This window comes from Eucyclogobius newberryi, unplaced genomic scaffold, assembly GCF_026437365.1.
Source record: "Eucyclogobius newberryi isolate DKJ021-1_F unplaced genomic scaffold, fEucNew1.0.hap1 SCAF_6, whole genome shotgun sequence".
In the NCBI taxonomy this organism is placed as follows: Eukaryota; Metazoa; Chordata; class Actinopteri; order Gobiiformes; family Gobiidae; genus Eucyclogobius; species Eucyclogobius newberryi.
Genome location: NW_027316278.1, coordinates 12,373,359 through 12,392,144, shown reverse-complemented (window position 1 = coordinate 12,392,144; position 18,786 = coordinate 12,373,359). Strand labels below are relative to the sequence as shown.

The following is an 18,786-nucleotide window of genomic DNA, read 5'->3' as shown; positions in this document are numbered from 1 at the left end:
CGGCGTGGACGCGACAGCAACAGCAGCAAGAGTCGCCCTACGACCAGTTACATGAGTTTTATGATAAAGTCTGTGAGGATGGAACAATCCAACATTTCTGTGCAAACTTTGCCTCTGGAGAAGTCTGTCCCTTCAATGTGAATGTAAATCCTGGTTGGGTTTTGGGATTCAAATTTGGATATGAAGATGAAATATGACACATAGTTTCAGCATTAAACTAATAAAATAATTGCTGCCTGTGGTTGTATTTGGGCTGTGGACATAATTTTGAAACATTATAGCATAATATTGAAAAAAAAAGAACTGAACTAACTTTTATCAGTTTACAAAGTGCTTATTTACTAAACTTACATATTGTTATAATCTAAATGAAAGGTTATTTTCTAGATGTTGCAGCCAATTATGGGCCTAAAAGATGGATTTTGAAGAGGTAAATATTGATGGTTTATATATGTACTGTTTACATTTAATAATACAGGATTGTTTTATATATTTAATGATTTTTGAGACACTTTAAAGTCACAGTTACAATCAGACTTATCCAGACATAAAATAATTACACATTCAGGACGTTAATGTGAATGTCGTGCTTTGCCAAATGATGTGAACAAGAATTGAACCAACGACTTTTCACTTTTGTCTGGCAGCTCGTCCTCAAAAGTCTCTGTGGATCCAGTTGTCCTGAACTAATGTGAGCACAAGATAAAATGTGTAAAAAATACAAGTACTACTATTTTTATATGTCATTTTTATTTAAAAGCAAATCCAAAGTACATCTTCAGAGTATTAATGAAGTATTCCTTAAAGCAGCTGAAAAAGCATTAAAAAAAAAGCCCATCTTTATAAACAAACTCTTTATGCAACTGGAAAGTTGGAATTAACAGTATAAATAAACATTGGTAACATAAAAATATAACTTCATGTACAGTAGTGTCATTCACAATTTAATTCAACACAAAATTATACTGATAAATATTTCCATCATTGATTTAATTGATCCAAAAGTGATAAATGACAAATGAGTTTCCAGATAGTAGCAGAGATATGAATATAGCATTAGCCAAACACATAAGTTTGTATTAAATTTGTGAATCAATTTGAGGAACAAATTCATAACTTTTCATATTTTAACAAGATTTGTGCTGGTTTTTTTTAATGTTTCTATAGTTTGTTGCTCCTGAAAGATCAATATCCAGTTGTATTTATTATTTATTTATTTAGTAATGATTAACACATGAATATATCGTTCTTGATCTGGTTTAAGTTTTAGTGGAACTGAATGAAATAATTAAGTTTTTTTTTTCTTTTAGATGTTTGTTGTGCTCAAATCCAATTAAAGTATTAAATCAGATTAATATCTCTCTATAACTTAAAATAATGCACGTCGAAGTGTATTTTTAAACGCGTCACTTCAAAAACAAGAAAAGAACCAAAGACTTGATGTGACGACTCAGTGACTTCAGTTCTTCAAACATTTGCAGCACATGATTTAAGAAGAGCGATCTTAAAGACACAAACGTGATCAAAGCCAACGAGACAATTTGCTGCAGATTCAATGTTTACGCTGATGTTTCACTCTCGTCAAACAAACTCACGTTAAAAGTGGAAAACAAGCCACAAACTGTTCAGGACAAAAGCCAAAAACATTGAACCTTGAGACAAAATGCTCCTCTTTTCAGATGAAAGCGGCTCACACGTGTCACTCTGGTTTAGGATTCAGTGGTTGTTCCACCTCTGAAAAACAAAAACAACAACTCTACTTTAGTCAAATCATAGTCGTGTTTGTGAATCGTTATCTGGACTATACAGACTCTAAAACACAAAGACCTGTTTAGAACGGCATTATTACATCAAAATGTCTAAAACTATTTGATTTTCAACAATAAAACAAACAATATTATCTTTCTAGAAGTTTCAGTCACAATTCTTCAACCTTTTTTTGATTGATAATGTATTAAAATAGTCTCATTGTACAAATACACTAAATATTTGTTAGTTACACTACTACTTTACTACAATAATGATCCTATTGCAAAGTAAATATTTTCCCACGTCAATGTCGGGAGTAAAACACACAAACCCATGAACACGCTCACATAAAGCACCTGTTTTGTCATGTTCATGTTTTTAAGGCTCGATTTGGGTTCAGTAAAAAAGTGTAACATCAAATCAACTTCTGTTTGTCTCCAAAGTTCATGTTGAGTTCATTCTAAGAGCGATGCCCTCTGTGTGTACATTTATAGAGGTTTCTCCTTTTGCATTTCCCTTTGTCACCTTGGATTTCAAAGGTTTGGATTAAAGTCCAAAAGCCTGATCTAATCACAGCATCAGCTCCTCTGTCACACAAAGCAGAGAAACGTCAGCTTATATTTTCTCACCTTGAACCAATTGTGTTTCAGCCCCTGCTTCACTGGGAGCTGAAATGAAGATGGACATTTCACACCGTTACATTGATCCTAGCAACATTTCTGTGTCATTAATAAATACAGATGAGGCGTATTAATATAACCACTGTTGTGAAGTACAAACGAGCTCTTCATCCAAGCCTCTGTTATTGTCATGAAGTGAACATTTTGTCCTGAACTTGATATTGACGAGTATTTGAAGAGTTTGGACTCGTGAGAGCTTCTGGTCCAGAGCGTCTCCAACACTGCAAAAAGTGCTCCAAAGACGACACAGATGAACAGAGCGAGGGAATTAAAAAGAGTTGTGATGGTCGGCTCCTGTCGCCTGGTTTTAAAGCTAAATGTGTTGTGTGTGGGACTTTATGTACGATAAAACAGGCAGTGGAAATATTACGCCGCATCCATGTAAAAGACGTTAGAATGTGTTACTTACGAGGCGTGACGCTCTTGGCTGGAAAAGAAGACAGTGAAATGTTAAGTTTTATCAATTGTGGCCTAATTTAAAACTATTTTCATATGAATAATGACATTTCATCTTACCTTTGCGACATCTGTACACGGCAAAGGCGACAGCGCCCAAAAGAGCAACACCAAGAAGTGTGGCTGCACCTGCGATGAAGCCCGTGTGCTTCTTAGCTGTTCAAATAAAGAACAAAATCAAACTATCAAACTAAACTGTCATTCACACTTAAATATCTAGTCACAACACATTTATTTGTTCATGATTTAATGGGAAAAGATTTGTCACTGTGATAAAGTTGTCATAAGTATCAAAATTACAGCTCGAAACTAGATACTCAATCGAGCAAGTATCAATACTGATAAAAAGATAAAATAAGAATAAAACACATAATAGACCTTTCCTGAATAGTTTTAGAATGTCCTTGAGCTTTATCACAACTAGAATAAGACCACAAAGTAACATTCATGAAACTACTATTATTCTGTGTCAAAAAGTACCTTCTATTTAGAGATGGACCAATGTTTTTGTTTTTCATTGTCGATTGTTTAGAATCTGATCATTTTGGACCGATATGTGGGGCTAGAAAAGATTTAAATTCACTACAAGCTAAAGCTTCTGTTGTGACTGCATGATTGGAGCCTGTGTGTGACATTAAAGTGCTCACCGTTGGTCCTGATCTTGTCCGGGTGCAGCGTGTTGGGGATGTCTGGCACTCCGGACAGCTGAAACATGCACTCGTAGCGGCCCCAGTCCTCAGGTGGGACAGAGGACACGTCCAGGTCCACACTCATCTGGAAAGTTCCGTCGTGGTTGGGCAGCATCTCCCCGGGGTCCACGCCCTCGTGCAGCTCGGCTCCGTCTTTGGTCCAGAACAGCATGGCTCTGTCGGGGTAGAAGCCTGTGGCGTGGCAGGTGACGGGGGCCGAGGGAGACTTCTGCAGGAAGGACACCAGGGGGAGCTCTGGAGGAGGCACGAGACACAGGTTCAATCACAGAGTTCACCTGCATTTTAATGTTTAAAACACTGTCATCAGAGTCTTCAGAGGAAGTCCACCAATACAAACACTCATTCATTATTTAGGCTTTATTTTATTTTTTGGATAAAACATTTTTTTAGCCTCAAACCTTTATTTAAGATTCTGAAAAAGTATAATCTGTGGTAAACTGAGTAATATATATGAGGATAAATCTTATCGTACTTTATCCAAGAAAAGAGTTTGTGATTCCCAAATTAAAGTAACAAATCATGTAAAATACATTTGTCGAAACCACCTTGATTTTTCATATTCTGTGATATTCTGAAGTTAATCCCAGTTTCTCCATTAAAATCACATTATGTTCCACTTCACTTTAGTCTCAATTCCTGTATTTAGTCTATTTTTATTCACAAACTTTTTAAGGGCTTATTTTGCTCTTTTCTACCTCCACTTAGCAATATTTCCATTTCTTTTTTAGTCAGGTTAATTGATTTAAGAGTTTATTTCACACCAATGATGAACTTAAAAGAGTTGATAACATTCATTTAAGAAATATATCTCACTTTTTTAACAATAAAAAGGTGTTAAAATGTTTTTGTGAAAATCTTGGTAGAGGTCAAAGTTTTGCACAAAATAAATGATAAATTGTAAAAGTAGATGTCAAATATTCACATATTCATGTGCAATTACTGTCGTGATCAGATGCAATGGTATTTATGTATTTGTCTATGGGAGTTTTTTATTTATTTATAGGAGATCTTCTACTGAAAGTGTTTTTCAGACTTCCTATAAGTGATCTGTTCTTCTGTATCTACCTTTGTATCTACCTGCGTTGCACCAATGAAATTTCCCCATGTGGGACAATAAAGAAATATCTTATCTTATCTTAAATTAACCACAAAAGTTCAGAGATAAGATTAGCAACAATTTAAACAAATATCAGATTTACTGTTATTATTGCATGAAACATACTTAAAGGCGGTATGGACGATTTTTCGGCGATTTGAGAACGCAGGCTGCAAGACCGACACAACACACACGTGCGTTTGTTTATTAGCGCAACGGAGCGCATCGCATCTCTCGTCTCCCGTAGATTTCTGTCCACTTCTGAGTCAGCTCGAACTGTCTTTCTCCGTCTTCATTTTGCCCCGTACACTGAGGGAACTATATTATGATAGATCCATGCGCTTAGGCACGCGGAAACGTCGGCACGACCCGCACGCGGCTGCAGATGAGCTGTAGGTGCGTTTTATGATTGATACGTGGCAGGACAAATGATTTATCCACGCCACGAGGAAATATGATACAAAATTTGCTGAAGAAAATCGTCCATACCACCTTTAATTTTCTTAATTTTACAAAACTATTTCAACATTTAATTTTTATATCAGCCACTTCTAAACTGCAGCTCAATCATTAAACGATCAAATCTAGAGTTTAGAAAACATTGGTGTTCAAATCAAATCAAATCAATTTATTTTTGTAAGGCCCAAAATCACAACAACAGTTGCCTCTGAGGGCCACAGGGAGAAATGAATCAACAATGTCTGTGGTGGCGATGGAGTCAGACAATGTCTGTGGTGGCGATGAAGTCAGACAATGTCTGTGGTGGCGAGGGACGATGTCCCAGGGTCCTCTGTCCTTAGACTCTCCTTCTCGGCCAGGAAAAACTACAAAAAAAACCTCTTTGGGAAAAAAGCGTAGAAACCTGGAGGAGTTCCAGTGAAGGAGAGATCCGACTCTCACAGACGGACAGACGGACACAAGGAGACTGGAGCTGGACCCACTCTTCAGGCAGAAGAGGGACCGTCTGAGTCGAGCTGGACCCACTCTTCAGGCAGACGAGGGACCGTCGGAGGCGAGCTGTTGAATGTGTTTGTAATAAAATACATGAGATTATTTATACTCAGGTTTTATAAATAAGATTAAAGTACAGACTGTGTCATAATGACCAGAATTAACTGTATATTTGTAATTATTGTAAATTATAGTTTAATAGTGAATAAAACAGGAGGGTCTACAACTCCATGTCTTCACTTACATATTGACTCAAATTAACCGAGGTCTGCTTCAAAGTAGTGGGACTGTTTACACTATATTTAGCCTTTATCCGGACCTAAATAGGTTTAAAATGTAACTAAAACAGGCCTAAACTTGACTCCATGAATACAAATAAGATTAAATAAAATTAAAAACCTAACTTCAATGTACAAAGCTATAAATTAAATTGTAATTTATTTTTCAGATTCATCAACACCAGAAACTCCCCTCTCACACCACAGTAATGTATAGTAATAGCAACAAAATTTAGACTTGACAGCTGATTAAAAAGATGATAAAAATAGTAGTTTTTGCAGTTTAAAAAGGCTTGTCTCTGGTGTTTCTTACATACTCTCATACAATCTCTTGCATTTATGTTGATGTTCTTCTTTCACTTATTGTTGTAGATTCAGCCTAAAATGATCTGTAAACTGCGTGTGTCGTCAGCATTATTCCAGTGTTATTAGGCGTCCTGAAGCTGTTTCACTTTGTGGCGTCACAACAAAACCAGTGGAGGTCAAATATCAGCTTCTGTTTCTCTTATTATTACAGAACATTCACTTTTTCACCTCAGCAATTTTAATTCCCTGTCCATCATCACTGACACTTACATTTACAAGACTCATAATTTCTGTACAAACAACTGAGTCAGCAAAACAAACATTGAATTATGCAATATTACAAAATGCATTTAGTTTATATCCTCAGTTTATTGACTCTTTAGTCCTGTTCTTTCGTGGGTTTATTGAACTTGTTTTGATTTTGAGTTTAGTGTTGACAATTGAAACAGGAACTTTACATAAGTACATAGGCCTAGTTGTAATATTGGTTGATTTTCTCACAGAATTTTAAAATGTTCTTTAATTTAACCTTAATTTAACCAGTAGAGTTCCAGTGAGATTAAAAACCTCTTTTCCAAGGGAGTCCTGACCAACAGTTACAACAAACAAACACCATTTCATGAATGTTACTTTGTGGTCTTATTCTAGTTGTGCTAAAGCTCAAGAACATTCTAAAACTATTCAGGAAAGGTCTATTATGTGTTTTATTCTTATTTTATCTTTTTATCAGTATCGATACTTGTTCGATTGAGTATCTAGTTTCGAGCTGTAATTTTGATACTTTTGACAACTTTAACACAGTGACAAAATGACACCAAATCTGACACACATTTGCACATTATTGATGTACTAGTGGTTTCAAATTGCTTTTAATTGCATTTGACTAAGATTGTCTTATCTCGAGTTTGAATCATATTTGTTAAAGGTACATTATGTCACTTTTCTGATGTTTGTCTCAGTGGAGATGTCTTTGCGTTGCCAAAGAAGAGATCTCCATGGAGACAAGCAGGGGGCGTCATCAGGCAAAGTTATAGGTCAGATCTGTGGAGTGGCGTCCCTGCAATAAATATATATCATCAGAATGAATGGAAGAGAGAGACGTTTAATATCAAACTGAAACGTTCCAGGGAAAACAATAATATCTCAATAGAAACAGGAAACTTTCAATAATTTTGGACTCTTAATATTTGAAATTATGTAAATCTACTGTAAAAAAAAGTCACAAGAGCAGTTTTCACTTCAACATTTTTATTTATCTGGCAACATAAAACAATATTGTGGGCTTTTCACCACATACACTATGTATTCACATGTTACACCAAACAGCTACAAAGAGAGAGACTGAACAGAACCACTTTTTTTTTACATACTGCATCCTTGACATGAAAAACAAACCCTAAAACTCAAAAACAAATGTAGCTGCCTGTTGTTTACGTTCACCACTTTTTATGGGTCTCAAGTCAGGTTTAGAGTTTAAAGATTTAATCTAAGATGCAAAAATGATCAGTGAAAGTGAGTGAAAAAGGCAAAATGTACAAGTGCATTTCTATGGAAACAGCTTGGGGAGGCAGTATTGATGTTATTGTAAATAGCATTTGGGGAGCGGGACAATGTACAACAGAGCAATGAGGTTTCTAGAGCCATCCAAAACATAACAGTCTTCATATATGTATTTTCCTAGTTTAAATGTCTTCAAGTACAGTATCTTTCTACTGATATCCCCCTTAAATGCAAATAAAAGATGATTTGTAGCATTGTAACAAAGGACTTTTTACAAATTCAGCACCATGGCGTAGCTTCCTGTTCAGAAAACTGGCCCAAAAAGTATAATTTTCTGACATTCTCAGCGCTCAGAAAAATATTTGTGGTATTTTTTTGTGTTATTTATTCCTTACTTTTTGAAATATACACAGTGAATTTTAAACTGTAGCGTCATATAGCACCAGACCCTTCTACGTAAGAACAAATATTGAACGATTTGAAACGTTTCCTCATCAGTAATATCAGCACCCATGATTTTGTAATGTATACTGATGCATTGTGGGTAAAAACAGGCGTCACTGAACATCGTGAGCTCAATTTGCATGATTGGAAAGTGTCGAGTTTAAGATCCAAAGTTCTGGTTAATTGTGAAGCTAGAACAGATTCATTAAACAAGTGGCACGTTGTATGAATGTGATGCAAAAAGATCAGCTGGAATAAGTTAACAATTGATAGTGGAAAATGTGTTTTAAAAATGTATATTAAGTCTAATAATGGAGCATGGTTGTAAAGGTCATCTGTTATACTTTAGCTGAAATTTCAAACCAAGACGTAAAGCTGCAATGTGGGACGATATCACATGGCTACTGGTGCACGTGGGATTTACTGGTTGTTTTATTTCAATTAACCAACCACGAATAAACAATGATATCGTTAATCGTGATTAAAAAGGAAGTTAATAATCATTTTTTATAATCTTGATACTCGCCAACAAAGATAATCACAGTTATACCACCAGAAAAAAGCAACTTATCCATCATGTTCTCTACTAGATCAGAGTCGTTTTCACTTACGATTCAACTATACACAGAACTTATTCATTATTACTCCTTTAAGTACTTTATGTGTTACAGTCGTTTCCTTTTGTAAACCAGCATAATTTTAATAATGAATCGCAATATTATCATTTATCACAGTTATTTTTGGATAATCGTGGAACTACATTTCAATACTGTCCCATGTCTAGTTCCAAAGTGAAATAGGAAAAAGCACCAGTTTCTTCCACCCTTTGTAAACAGAAAGCCGTGGAAAATTGCGCCCGCACTTTGTCGATCTCAATCATCTCTACATTTTACCACTGAATACATTGTACAAAACAAACAAATCACTAAAAAGCATTAAAGTTGTGAAGTATAATAAGTGACCTTTACAGTGACAGGAATGGGGCGGCACAGTTTGTATCAGGACAGTGAAGGGGGCGTGGTCATGCTGACAAGGGGTGCAATAAAAAACAGAATTATTAATAATGGTCAACGGCTGCCAATACCCCTAATCATTCATGGTTTAGTTACTATCATCACCAGTTAAATAATCTTACCTAAATATTTTAATATTTACATTTGTATCTCTCTCTTGAGAAAATAATAACAGAAATAACAAAAACAAAAAAAATAGGCTTCAAGTTGTCAAATATCGGCTCTTTCATTTTCCATTAAAATCAAGATTAAAAGTGCTTTTATAAATCTTTTCTATGTACAATTTGTATTAGCTGTATAAAAATGAAAAAACATAACAAGACAATCATTATCATCACCATGTCATAATAAATAAAGAGTAAAAAAAAACTAAAAAAATAAAAGTTTCAAATGAGTGTGGAGATTTGGAGGACATGACTGAAAGAAGGTTTGCGTCAGTAGCTGTGATTATTGTGACCAGTGTCTCTACAGCGTGAGGTAGAGCGCTGGAAACCCCAAAGTGCCAGTGTTGTGCCTGAACGAGTTCATTGAACGAAAGTTCATGAACGCGTTCATAATTTTGGTGAACGTGAACTGAACGCACTGTATTTGTTATGAAGGCGTGGTTGTATGGGGAATTCACCATGTCAGGCTGCAATACCAAACCTGGCCACTAGGGCCGACTAATGAGCAGACGAACTTTCTTTGTGTTTTTATTCTTGATCTGTGCCTCGAGATGGTGTTAGCTATTAGCATTGACGCGACCGCAACGTGAAGTCAACAGAGCAGCAATGATTCGCCCGGTTATGACCAGTTACGTGAGTTTTATGATAAGGTCGGTGAGGATGGGAACAATCCAACATTTCTGTGCAAACTTTGCCCATCAAGTTTTCCCTCATGTTTTTGAGAAGCCGTGGCTGCAGAGCCGCGGCGCGGTCACATAGCCTCATGGCTAACCCTAACCCCAAGACCTAACCCTAACCCGCCGCGGTCACATAGCCCAGCAGTTTCAGGAGCAAAATAACATGGCAGTTTCGCGGCTCTGTAGACACTCCCTTTTGAGAATATACTGTGGGGTTGAAAGCTGCTGCTGGTGTGGACTGAATGGACAGCAACACATGAGGGAAGTCTGTCCCTTCAATGTGAATGTAAATCCTGGGTAAGGATTCAAAATTGGATATGAAGATGAAATCTTAGACATATTTTCAGCATTAATCTAATAAAATAATTGATGCCTGTGATTGTATATGGGCTGTGGAAATAATTTAGAACAATAATTGAATAATATTGAAAACTACTTTTTTGGCGCTGTGAACTTAGTTCAAAATTTTGAATTATGAACTATGAACTGAACTAGTTCCTGTAGAAAGTGAACATTCCCAACCCTGGTCCCGGCGGTGCGACTCGTCCGCGGGGAACAGTAGCTTTCCTCCGACACTTTGCCCTGGCTATAAACGCGGTGAATGACGACCGCGTAAATTATCATCCTGCGCCACGCTCTGGAGTTAATTGACCCTTGACCTTGCATTAAACCAATCGCAGCTAAAAAAGGCACTTGTCTTTAGTGCCACGCTCCGTCTCCATCTGTGGCGGTGACGAATAGAGGTTCCAAACTTTGTGCACACTGACAAACCAGGCCTGATGCGCGGCCGTAATCTATTCATCATCCGGGTAATTGACTGAGCGCGTTTGGATGAGCTCAGGCACTTGTGTGAAGGAGGGAGGAGGGAGGGAGGGAGGAGGGAGAGAGTGAGTGAGGGAGGAGAGAGGGAGGAGAGAGGGAGGGAGGGAGTGAGGAGGGAGGGAGGGAGGGAGAGAGTGAGTGAGGGAGGAGAGAGGGAGGAAGTGAGGAGGGAGGGAGGGAGAGAGTGATGGAGGAGAGAGGGAGGGAGAGAGAGAGAGGGAGGGAGGGAGGGAGGGAGAGAGTGATGGAGGAGAGAGGGAGAGAGGAGAGAGGGAGGGAGAGAGAGAGAGAGAGAGAGGGAGGGAGGAGGGAGGGAGGGAGGGAGAGAGTGAGTGAGGGAGGAGAGAGGGAGGGAGTGAGGAGGGAGGGAGGGAGAGAGTGATGGAGGAGAGAGGGAGAGAGGAGAGAGGGAGGGAGAGAGAGAGAGAGAGGGAGTGAGGAGGGAGGGAGGGAGGGAGAGAGTGAGTGAGGGAGGAGAGAGGGAGGGAGTGAGGAGGGAGGGAGGGAGAGAGTGATGGAGGAGAGAGGGAGGGAGAGAGAGAGAGGGAGGGAGGGAGGGAGGGAGAGAGTGATGGAGGAGAGAGGGAGAGAGGAGAGAGGGAGGGAGAGAGAGAGAGAGAGGGAGGGAGGGAGGGAGGGAGGGAGGAGAGAGGGAGTGAGGGAGGGAGGGAGGGTGGTTCCGACTTCAGTGCATGTGCCAAGGTCCTGTGGCTGGTCTGATGTGGTTCTGGTTCTGACGGTGGTGCTGCGGTGCCATCTGCTGGTCGAGGGAGGCTACTGTCTTGATTGTGGAAAGCAAAAAGATGAAAGAACTCACAGGAATTGTTCTTATCTCAAAGGAAGGAAGGCAAAGTGAGTCATAACACAGACACAGTGTTGTTGTTGTTGTTGTTGTTGTTTTATGGCAGTTGGCATCCGAGTGTTGCATTACCGCCAGACTTTATTCCTTAGACTGTTGTTGCTGTTGGGCTTGGACTCGCATTTTTAAGGCAACACTCAAGTTCTAAAGTCTTTTCTGTTCAATGAGTTAAATGTCATGTAGAACCAGCATATACTGTACGTACAAGTTGCCAATGACATTCATGTGATTTTGAACTTGGAAGTGGAGCGCAGGTGAGAGATCTACTGTTGAAATATTCCTAAAATGCAAATGTTTTGACATGGTTTAATAATCTGTTGCCAAGCAGTGTCCTGGCAATGCAGATGATCAAAGAGATAACATGGAAACAGTCAAGATGTGCTGTTAACTGAACCCAAAGTTTATGTTTTGCTATGTGTGCTTTATACATCGCATCTTTTTAATTTTTTTAGAGCAGAATCTCATTTAAATCCCTCTATAATCCAAACCATGACCTGTTGCCACTCTTTACAGTCGACTGCATTTTCCACACCCGATAAAACCTTTGAATTCTTCTTTTACAGCTGCGTTTTAGTTTAATTCATTTTAAATAATTTTTGATCATTGATATTGCACATGCTCAACAATAACAATGTTCTTTCTCAGCTCTAGTTCTCATTCATTTTCCTTCATTTGTAACTAATGACTAGATGTGTTGCATACAAATTACAATTATGTGAATTTGAATATCAAGTACATCGTTTATAGTACAAAATGCTACACAAAGAGCAAATCATGAATAAAAAGTTCAAATGTTAAATGTTGTACCTTGGGTGTTTTCACATATTAAACATACACGGCCACAGACTACAGGAAAACTGTTCAAAATGTTGCTTTTGACAGTTTTGAAGGACCACCACACTTTTAGCAAAGGCTTGGAACATTCATTTTAGGTTTGTTTAACATAAAAAAATGTGTTATATAGGCGTTGATACAAGACATTTTCACATTTCAAATTAAAATTCCAACAAGAAGGCCAGCGAAAAACAGTCTGAGGGCCACAGTTTATTCTGGATAAGCCCAATATTTCAGCACTTTTGTGATTCATTTTTACATTCATCTGATATTCAAACTCAACTAACTCATTTAAAGACATGTTTTAACACATTTTGAGATAGTCTAAAAGATTATATTTTTATCAGTATCACCCACACCTTGTAATTTGTACAAGAATGAAAACCAGCACAAACTTTACTTTGTCCCGTCTTGCATCATTCTGTCCTAAACAGTACTACTTCTACTCGAGTGCATATTCTGAGCTCTCCTTCAACCTCTGCTCTTTTTAACCAGGGGGGAGTCTTTTCAATAGGCGTTTTCATTGTGTAGGTGTCCAACGAAAACGCCAGCACCTCTCCTACCCCCAAAAAAAAAAAAAAAATACAGAAGTGTGAGTGTGTGTTTGGGGGTGTGGGGTGTCGAATCCAAAAAAAGGTCCCCTCTCCCGCTCTCTCTCTCCTCTCCCTGGCAGACGGGGCGCTCTGAAGACGGCTTAACACCAGAACAATGGGCTCTTTTGACCACGAGCGACGCCCCTGAGACATGAGGCCTCCTGTCACTGTGGCAACCCCCCCACGGGACGACCGGCAGCTGCTGCGGAGCAAGAACCAAGTACAAAAAACACACACACGCACAGACCCTCAGTCCATTTCTTTCCACTACATCTCGGGTCTATACGTTTCACCCACTCCTTTCAGGGAGTGGGTTACGTCTCATTTAGAAGTAGAGCTGGGTTCATGTTGTGGTCCGTGGACGTGAAAAGGAGGATTCACTAAATATTGTCTTGTCACAACTTCAAAGTTCAGTGTTTTTATGTGTATTTAATGATTATTCATGATGACAGAGAACGTGACGAAATTACATCTTTCTTTTCATACTTTTCTGTAAGTTTGTGACCAGTTTCTGAACAGCAAAATAAAATAAATGACAAAAACGGCCTGATAAAAAGTACTTAAGTTTTGATGTAACTCAAGATAGAATTAAAAATACTTAAATTTGCTGCTAAAATGATCACGATTATCTATTTATTTTTACGATGACATAATATGACTTTAATAATCGTGACCAAATCTTAATCTTCAGTGATGATAGAATAAATTATTACACACATTTGTTTTTTTGTGTGCGAAAAGTAGCTGTTTGAGATGTAACTTCTTGTTCATGGCGAGTAAAAAATATATTCTGTTTTCAAATAATATGTGTGTAAAAAAAACTAGATGTTTTAAACTAAAAAAGAGCATGATATTTAATGTAAGGCTTTGAAGTTGCACATAAATGTAAGTATAACAATAACCTAACCTTCCCTCAGTTTATAGCAGCATGTGATTGACCTGATGGGGCCCCGGCTCACAACCTAAACCTCTTAAATCTCTCCCCAGACATAAAAGACACCATAATAAATCCAGTCTTTATGTGTGGCTGGGTCGTCGTGGTAATAGGAGCACATTGATCCCATTGACAAATACAGGCCTCAGACACACGCACTGTACACCTGATTTTACGGCTCATTTTAACACACAGGGTCTAATCAGCTCCATGTACCACTAGATTTACAGAGTTTTTCCTCTCTCAATTAATTAATTAGGAGCTGAATGGTATTAAGATGTCCCGCTGCCTCAGGCTTCAGTCTTAGCCCCTCTGTGGTGTTCCTGTGGGGCCAAGACATGACCACAGCTACAAAACAAAGACTAAATAAGTTTGAGACTAAAGGTTTAAGGACAGAACACAATGGTCTGAAACTGTTTACAATCAAATAACTGTTATTTCATTCATCCATTCATTGTCTTCCATTCATCTAAGTTTTTATGCAGGAAAATTATTGAAATGCATTAATTAGGCCTGACTGACAGGATCCTGTTCCAGGACAGATTACAAGTTTTATAATAACACTTGCAGCATGATACAGCATCATTTTAATTAACTTTCAATAAAGATGCAATGCTGCTTCATAATGTCTTTTATTGTTTATAGTCTATACCTGGAGTTCTTGACCTTTTTGACTTTGGGGCCCAACTCTTTCAGTACAAAGTAACCTGGGGCCCATGTATTAAGTTTATTGTATTGTATTGTATGTATGTTATTTTTTGAGGCCCTCAAACTAGTTTGTTGACACGCCATGGGCCCCCGGACGGTTTAGAATCCCTGATCTATACAGACTTCTCCTTGTATAATAATATGATCCATTGTTTTTAGGGCGACTTTCAACATCTGTCCAGAGACGGCAGATGAAGAAGGGCCTTTGAGACAAACTCTAGAACATTTACATCAATGTTTGTGAATGTACTTTGTCCCTGTTCAGGAAACTACATGTACTAATTCAAATAAACAACATTCACAGACATCTGCAAACACAATACTCACACACTTCAGTCCATGAGTACAACTGGAGCCTTCAGATTAGAAAGGTGTTTTTCAAATGAGCATCAGAGCAGCTTGTCCTCAAATCCATGGAAACATTCAAGAGCCTGATGCATGAGGTAGAGTGACCTTCAGGCTGAAAGTGTTCTAAAGATGGGCACCAGGAACTATGAGCACAACAGTGTTCAGTTATTTTATTATCTGGAAATAAAACCTGATGAACCAGCCTGTTAGTATTATTAGTTTGAACATGTTGGTGCATTAGATGTGGAGAGCCGTGTGTGATGGTTGAAGTCCCCGTTCATCTGAAGTGTCCTGTCCTAAAGTCTGTTTGTAAAGTTTGTGCTCGACCTTGTGCAGGTGTTTGACACAGACGGGACAAATATGGCGTAAGTTGTTGTAGGTTCTTTTCACAATAAAATCTAAATGTGTGATTATAAAACGAGCACAATACTCTCTGCTTATAAGAGGTGAACCTGAACAGTCAATTTCAGTAGGATAAACGTCGCTTCTCTTTTCACGGCATTTAAGTTTTCAACTTTATTTTATAGTAGCTCTGTTCAGTGGATGGTCCAGTGGTCAGATCAAGACCATCTTCAGATACATTCTCTTTATCATTTATATATGATTTACTCTAAACTGGGTTTGTTTTAGTTCAGTTTTACTGAATGATGTTAATATTTGGCGGTAAAATTATAAATTTAGAATAATGAAAGAATTTAGAAAGATCAATTTAATTTAGATTTAGCAAGATCGATTTAATTTTCAAAACGCTGTTGCTACTTTTTAATTCAAAATGAGACATTACGATTATTCAATGAACAGTTGGACTTAACCTCTTTCCCCTGTGCTGTTAGCATTCACATTTTCCTCCTGAAAAGTGTCAAAGCCAAACTCTTTAAGCTCCATGGAGAGTTCTCTGTCTGTCGCTGCAGTTTGTCATTTGTGATTTCAAAGTGCGCTGCGAGGCTGTGGCCTGTGTTTTCCATTTATCTGTGAACACATGGAGACCAGTGGCGGAAAGCAGCCCAGCTGACATCCTGTTTGTGTTGCCAGCAACAAGATTTATGCTTTCTTCCCTTTTTGATTTAGGTATGAGCTGCTGTGCTTCCACATACAATCTTTACATTTAAATCATCTGTACAAAATGATTTCAACCAGAGTTACGAGTGAGTACAGTTAACATTAAAGCTTAGACTGAATTTATCGGTACATAGAGATTTCCAATAGTTGAAGTATACTGGCATTTGTACGTCTCTTTAAAAGTATGACTTATGTGGCTCGATGGTAAAGAGCTGCAGCACATGTGCAGGGCCCGAATCAGCATCAAAATGAAGAACATTTCTAAATAAACTTATGAGGCAAAAGGACAAATGTTAGCAGAGACTTTTTTTAACTTCATGGTTACATTTTACAATATTGCAAGGAATTTTGTCAATACAGAGTTTAATTTGAGTTGAGAAGATATACAGTACGGTACTTGACTACCGTATTTTCTATATAAGTCGCACCAGGGTATAAGACGCACCAGCCAAAAAATGCATAATAGAGAAGAAAAAAACATATATAAGTTGCACTGGAGTATGAAATGTGGTTGCAAGTGTGAAAATAACAAATAATATCACACATAAGTCGCTCCGGAGTATAAGTATATAAGTATAAGTCGCACCCCTGCCAAAACTATGAAAGACTTATAGTCCGGAAAATACGGTATTGTACACATTTTATAGTCCATATGAAGGTCCTGTTTTTCTCATAATTACTTAGTTCGGTATAGAACCTGTAGTAAATTTTCATCATAGTTTCACTGACGTTGCAGTTTGTGAAGACATTTTGATAATTAAAGGTTTAAAATTACAGGAAGTAGAGCTGTGAATCCCTCTGTGATGTCATCAATGTGCGACATGCCCTTGAAAACACAGACAATTTACACTTAACCTGTAACTGATACACTTTTCTGACAGTTTAAGTGATCATTTAACAAAATAAAGGCGTTAAATGGCATTACTCATGTTTACAGTATGGTTGCTAGGTAATAGTTGTGGAATTATCTCTACCTGTGTCACATCTACTGCTCGTGTCCAACCAGGAAGTACAATTATACACTCTGCAAAAATGGTCAAACTGGGGAAAAATAGGCAAAATGTTTAGCAAAATCTGAAATATAATTATGTTCACTACGTTTTGGTCGTATAGACTTTGAATATATACCGAGGACTGACTCAACGGCGCAAACATTTCTGTCGGTGCGAGATGAGTAACGGACCCTTCAAAAACATACCTCCTGCATGAATCCCCAGATGTCCCGGCGTGTCTGAACTTGAGCTGCTTTTGTCTAATACAATGTGGGAAACCATGTCAGAAGATGAGACCAAGTGTGTCTTTTCCGTATTATCTCTGCAGCCGAGCGTTTTACTGTGTCATCAATGGCACTTGGATAAATCAAACCGCCTCGGCTTGTAACGTAAACCACAAATCTCCAAAACGCTAATGTAATGAGGCGTGTAATAGTGTGACCGAGGAAGCGGTGCATGCAGTCAAATTAATTCCAGATACAAAGGATGTGCATATGTTGTAAATAATTTTGTCAGGGTGAATTTGTCAGTTCAGAGTCGTCAGTGAGATGACTCGAAATGTAACGGTCAGATTTGGTGACCACAAGAGGTCAGTAAAGTAACAAATGGATATTTTTGGAAGATAATCGTAGGAATCTCCATAAGGAAATGTGCTCAAAAGAAAGAGCTTTTAGATTAGTTCTGTAATATGACGTTCAAATGTTATCTCGCTCTATCCTTTTATTGGCTTGTTAGTCTGCGATCAAGATAAGCATAAAATCATTTCCAGGTTTCATTTATATTTTTCAGGAAAACTAACTAGAATACATTTTTGTAGACACTTGTTATGTGAATGTGTGCTGTATTCAAAGCTAAAGGGTGGACAGGCAGTTTACGTGGATTTAACGGCTAAAACGATGCAATTTTGTTATATTTACCCCTGAAATTTTTGCACATCTTTAAAATTGCTAATGGTATATACTGTAGATAGATCTTTATTGTAGACTAGTGCTTCATAGTAACAAACGGACAGCACAAAAATAATTAAAAACAAAAATAAGTGGCCCCTAACCTTCAAAATATGTATCAAAAATAATATTACTCAAGTAGATGTACAAAGTAATGCTCAAAGAAATTACTCGAGTAAGTGTAAAAAAAAAAGTATTTGGGTAACTACTACTCAAGTAAGATGATTTTGACTGGGCAGTTTATAATTTGAAGTTAATGTAATTGGAAAGAGAAAAACTACATCAGATCTGAAAGAGCAATGCAAAATAACAAATGTTCCAATCATTTCATATGTCATGTCAACAAACAACAAAAACACATCATTAAGACAGAGACTAAACTAGAACTAAACCCAGAACTAAACATGACCAAGACCAGGGCTAAACCAGGACTGAAATGGGACCAAATCACGTCTATATCAGAATCAAACTGGGACTAAACCAGTACAAGATGGAACGCACCCCTTTGAAGGCAACTTTCAGTCCGTTTAAAAAGTTCTAAACTCTGGAGACAATGCCTCGGTGGAGGTCTGTGCTTTCTGTGTGTCTCTCGTGTTCTAATACGGGAGTGAAATGGCTCGCACTGTAATTTAACCTTGCTTTAATCTCGCCATAATCGCTATACCA

General features: G+C 37.9%; 2 protein-coding genes across 2 annotated transcripts in view; one reads left to right on the top strand and one right to left on the bottom strand.

Annotated features, from left to right (window-relative positions):
• The window catches only part of ap3m2 (adaptor related protein complex 3 subunit mu 2), a 259,737-nt gene that overhangs the window by 179,971 nt on the left and 60,980 nt on the right, over positions 1-18,786 (top strand). The gene's annotated exons all lie outside the window — the stretch shown is intronic.
• Positions 1,184-3,884, bottom strand: LOC140347502 (class I histocompatibility antigen, Gogo-C*0202 alpha chain-like). Its single transcript, XM_072433968.1, has 5 exons — positions 3,533-3,884; positions 2,946-3,041; positions 2,839-2,856; positions 2,379-2,417; positions 1,184-1,734 (listed from the first exon to the last, which is right to left on the bottom strand). The coding sequence occupies exons 1-5, from the start codon at positions 3,744-3,746 to the stop codon at positions 1,700-1,702; spliced, it is 402 nt and encodes a 133-aa protein (XP_072290069.1). The 5' UTR covers positions 3,747-3,884; the 3' UTR covers positions 1,184-1,699.

What these genes read in the sequence shown, in the direction of transcription:
- LOC140347502 (XM_072433968.1), bottom strand. Translation starts at nt 3,746, where the DNA reads ATGCTGTTCTGGACCAAAGACGGAGCCGAGCTGCACGAGGGCGTGGAC. An exon ending in GGACAAGATCAGGACCAACG is followed by an intron (nt 3,042 to 3,532) that starts GTGAGCACTTTA and finishes TTATTTGAACAG; the next exon opens with CTAAGAAGCACACGGGCTTC. An exon ending in TGAAACACAATTGGTTCAAG is followed by an intron (nt 1,735 to 2,378) that starts GTGAGAAAATAT and finishes TTTGTTTTTCAG; the next exon opens with AGGTGGAACAACCACTGAAT.